This window comes from Orycteropus afer, unplaced genomic scaffold (genome assembly GCF_000298275.1).
Source record: "Orycteropus afer afer isolate SDZICR_OR568_19922 unplaced genomic scaffold, OryAfe1.0 scaffold00001, whole genome shotgun sequence".
NCBI lineage: Eukaryota > Metazoa > Chordata > Mammalia > Tubulidentata > Orycteropodidae > Orycteropus > Orycteropus afer.
Genome location: NW_006921588.1, coordinates 16,083,189 through 16,088,244, shown reverse-complemented (window position 1 = coordinate 16,088,244; position 5,056 = coordinate 16,083,189). Strand labels below are relative to the sequence as shown.

At 35.1% G+C, this 5,056-nt stretch overlaps 1 protein-coding gene across 1 annotated transcript in view; it reads right to left on the bottom strand.

The window, feature by feature from the left end:
- CERKL (ceramide kinase like) overlaps positions 1 to 5,056 on the bottom strand; it is a 169,105-nt gene that overhangs the window by 10,263 nt on the left and 153,786 nt on the right. The window contains exons 9-11 of the mRNA XM_007935956.2: positions 4,909 to 4,934; positions 4,706 to 4,814; positions 2,596 to 2,692 (exon numbers count right to left, since the gene is read on the bottom strand). Of these exons, the coding sequence (XP_007934147.1) occupies positions 2,596 to 2,692; positions 4,706 to 4,814; positions 4,909 to 4,934 (232 nt within the window). The remainder of the gene's footprint in view (positions 1 to 2,595; positions 2,693 to 4,705; positions 4,815 to 4,908; positions 4,935 to 5,056) is intronic.

The following is a 5,056-nucleotide window of genomic DNA, read 5'->3' as shown; positions in this document are numbered from 1 at the left end:
ATTGTCTTTAACTTCAAGTTGAATTTGCATATGAGCAGTTGATGGTCTGTTCCACAATCAGCTCCTGGCCTGGTTTTGGCTCAAGATATTGAGCTTTTCCACTGACTCTTGCCACAGATGTAGTCAATCTGATTCTTGTGTGTTCCATCTGGTGAAGTCCATGTGTACAGCCTTCCTTAGGCACAACCAAACACCTTGAATGAGTGAGTCGCAGAGCCTGGGATCTCGGGACCATACTTACTGGGGACATCAATCTCAATTGGCATAACATAGTCACAAAAACATCGTATAGATCCTATTTTTGTGAATGGTGACTGGGATTTTAAAATCTTACAAGCAGCCATCTAAGATGCAACTACTGGTCTCACTTCCTCAAGAGCAAGGAAGCATGAAGAAAATCAAAGATGCATGGAAACAATTAGTCCAAGGGACTAGTGGACATTGGAACCTCAGCCTCCATGACCCTGAGAAGAATTAGATGGTGCTTGGCTACCAATGCCAACCACTCAGAAAGAAATCAAAATTGGAGATCCTAGATAGAGTAAGAGAAAATGTGAAACAAAACTCAAAATCATAAAAAAGTCCAGGCTGACTGGTCTGATAGAGATTGGATAAACTCCGGAAACTCTGGTCCCTAGTCTTTTTTTTTTAACTGAACTTACTCCTGTGGCTTAAGTTTCAGCCAAACAATAGACAAGGCTACCAGCTGAACATTTACAGCAGTGAAGTATAATCCTTAGAACAATCAACCAAGGGAGATCAGAAGGGCACCGTTTGTGCAGGGAGAAATCTCAGAGGGCAGGAATGTGTAAGAAAAAAGCACACAGGTAAAAGTTAAGCACAACAAGGAAGTGGGAAGAGAGCTGGTACATTGTGGGGACTGTAATCAGTGTCATGAAACAAAATGTGTATGAACTGTTGAATCGAAAACAAATTCCCTCCATAAACTTTCACCCAAATCACAATAAAAAGTTAAAAAGAAAAAACACATGAGTGTTAGTTAGTCTGGAGGAGAAGGAAAGGAGTTCTAGGGAGAGAAAACAACATGTGCCAAAGTACAGAGGTAAGGAAGAACACGTCTTGGTCAAGAAACTACAAAAATAATTCCTCATGACCAAAACACAGTGAATCTGGTAGCAGGTGGCAAGAGGTAAGGATGAAACACAAGGAGGGGAAAGAATGTCAGAGACATGTATTCCATGATGAGGGATTTAGTATATATCTGAAGACAATGGGAAAATCATTGGAGTATCAAGCAGGAGAGAAAGAAATCAGATGTGTGTTTTAGAAAAATCCTTTTGGAAAGAAGCATGAAAAACAAGACTAGCAAAAAGTCCAAAAGTGGACTTCTGTCTACTTTATCTCCTTACCCAAACCAAACCCACTGCCATTGAGTCGGTTGTGACTCATAGTGACCCTTTAGGACAGAGTAGAACTGCCCCATAGAGTTTCCAAGGCTGCAAATCTTTAAAGAAGCAGACTGCCTCTTCCTCTGGCAGAGTGGCTGATAGGTTCAAACTGCCAACCTTTTGTTTGGCAGCCAAATGCTTTAACCATTATACCACTAGAGCTCCTCATTACCTCCTTAGGGATTTCTATCATTTCATTTTCTAAGGATTCCAGTTAGTTGCTCTATACATGTTGATCAAATTGTGTATTAGACAGAACAGAACACAAAGATCATCAGGACTGCCTAAGAAAATTTGAAATTATAAAGAGGAAATATGGGAGCCTTGGAATGACTAATCAATATAAGCAAGACTCAGTGAAAAGTCATTGGCTGGATTTATTCTCCCCCTTCTCCCATTTGTTTTCTCCAACTGTGTACAAGCACAATTTTAAAACTTTAAGAATGAGTAAGACCACAGAGAGTTACAACCCTATCTATCTACTTCAAGAGTAACAATTTTAAAATTCACATTTTCCAGGATTGATTTCCTAGTAACTAGATTAAAATGTCTGTCAAAAAATATGGCTATTACTCCTTATTTCTTCTTAAAGCAAATCACTTAAATGGAAATATAAATTTACATATATATATATATAAATATATGTATATAAATTTAATAAATGTCACTACACATTCCACTTTTGAATTAAATAAATGATGTCTGTATAAAGCTGGTGTTGTGTTTAAATATATAGCTGCATATTTATTTCAGTCAATGAACACTGGCAGATTGGCAAACAAATGTCAGGAAAATCTAAAGGTCATAACTTCAGAGAAAGCCTTCTACTACTATAAAATCAAGAAGGCTAAAAACCTCAGACTTCATTCCTTTTCATTCTGAAGGGCAGACTGTGTGATTGTGTCTCCAATTTACTAAACATTTCAATATAACATTTTATTTTAAAACTTTCTTACTGCGCACAAAAAATGTATACAACCAACAAACGACAGCTCAAAAAAAGGCCAATCTATATTAAACTGGTGAATATTTCCAAAATTTGAGTGAAAAACTGATTGGGAAAAAAAAAAAAGCTAATATATTCAGAAGAAAATAAGGTCTTAAGAGGAAGGATTTGATACCAACACTTGCAGCATATCTCTTTCCATGAGTAATAGGTCAGCACATAGTACCAGAAAGAATTTACCTGATTTTTTACACTGGCATATCTTTTCAGGTGTTTTATAAATTCCGGTCGAGAAGTGTTTCGTACAATGATAAGGGCCATACTTCCATTACTTAATCTGTAATTAAATATTTGTAGGCGACATTAAGAAGTATATTAATAGACTGCATAAGATACAGCTTTAAAACACATACAATGTTTTGGGCAAGACAGATAAGTCATCATGCACATAGAGAAAAATAAAATGATCATTGGAACCAGAACTCTTAATTCCCAGGCACCAGTGCTCCAATTATCCATCCTACCACCTCTCCCAATCTAAACATACAAGTAGTCAGAGTAGCATTGTTTTATGTTCTTTAGTTTTTTTAAATGGCTCAACTTTAATCCATAAACATGAAAAACAATTCATATCTCTATCTTTCAATACTTACTAATAATAGAAACATACCCAATGTGTCTGGCACCCTAAATGTTTTACATATATTATGAGGTCATTTAATCTTAAAATACTTAGAATATAAGAAAAAATATATTAGCACCTAATAGCAATTTGCACTGAGGCATTTTTAAATAAATTGTATTTTACTGTGAACACAAAGAGCTGAAATTTTAATCTCCCATGCAATTATTTTGAACTCTTCATAAGCTACATCTCTGAAAATCTCTGGTCAACCCAGTTTCAGTCTAAGACCATTTGCAAATATGGCCATATTGGATTGTAAGCCATGGAAGAAATCCGTAACTGGCCATCATTCAAGAAGCCCTGGTGGTTAGAGTTCAGCTGCTCACTGAAAGATCAGAGGTTCAGACCCACCAGCTGCTGCATGGGAGAAAGATGTGGCAGTCTTCTACCATAAAGATTACCACCTTGGTGGGAAATGAATTTGTTCTGTAAACTTTCACCTGAATCACAATAATTTAAAAAAAAAAAAAAAAAGATTACAGCCTTGGAAACCCTATGGGGCATTTCTACTCTGTCCTCTAGGGTGGCTATGAGTCTGAATCCACCAGACAGTAATAGTGGGTTTGGTTCAATGGGCTTACTCATGGTTCTCTGAAAACTTCATCAATGCTCATTAAACTTGGAGAGTTAGGGGCTGAATTCCACCGAAGATGAATATTTATGGAGTAGCATTGAACAAGGTACCAATCAGCTGCTCCAATAAGTGCAGGATTCCCTCTCTTGACTCTGGCTGTTTCTTCTATTACCTCCATATCAATTGCCAAAGAATAAATTTAAAAACAATCTCTTTGCTAGCTGTTGATCATTCTGGTTAATACTTCAACATACTCTTTTCATTGTAATATTTAACATATTCTGGTTAAATATTTTTGCAGGGAATTTGAAGCTAATGGTTACAATGAGATTAAAAATTGCCAAAGCAAACAAGTCATTCTTGTATTTCATTTGTAGGGAAGGTCTAGAGTTGACTAAATTATATAATATTCATGCTCCTTAATTCTAAGCTGTAAAAGGTTGGAATTTAAGAAGATGCCAATAATGAACAGTTGTTTAAAAATATATGTAAGACAGAGAATATCTATGTCTTATTCATGAAACAATGTATATCTATGATTCATTCAATTGCAAATGTGGGCAGTATATTTATATGTATCATTTTTTACATTAAATATAACTGAAATGTTTCCTTTGATTAAAACTCATTGCCAACCCATTGCTGTTGGGTCAATTTCAACACATAACAAAAGATATCAAATATACACACATATGTCGTTTTTATGCTAAGGATGTTTATTCTTGCACTGAAATTGGTAAACAAAGACATTCACTCATGAAAAACATCAGAATTTAATATAATGTATCAATAATTAGTTAATTAAAAACATTAATTAGTTATAAATAAATAAAGCAAAATTGTCAATAAAACCCAAGGCATATTATTTTAATCTCAGTGATAGCAGTAAATCAGATTAATTTTCCAGGTTGACAGTTGTTCTCAATCTACTCTGATGACAATTGCCATTGAATCTCTACTATTATATAGTTAAATAGACCCCACTTCTTAGTAAGATTCTAGCTATCCAAAAATTAGGTAAATACTGTGGAAAAAAATCACTATAGCTTTAAAAGAAAAGTATCAATGATTCAATCAAAATATTTACTAACCTGGTATTAGGTGCCAAGCCTCTTGGTGCCACTGAACACAGGCAAGGAATTGCCATAATGCTGACATTCAAGAACTGACCTTGGATCATTTGCCATTGATCACCATAGTCTAAAGGTAATGGAAGTGACATGTTACTTTCCCTCACCAAGCTAAATATTGGTAGAGCCTGGCTCAGTTCTCAAGTAGGAAATTTTGAACTCACCACATTTACGAGATTCCAGTGTCCTCCTAAAAGTTAAAAAAAAAAAAAAAAAAAAAGACAGACACAAAAACTACATCACACACACAAAAACAACATCTATTAAATATGAGCAATTTCAGAGCCCAACATTACATGTATTAAATATTCT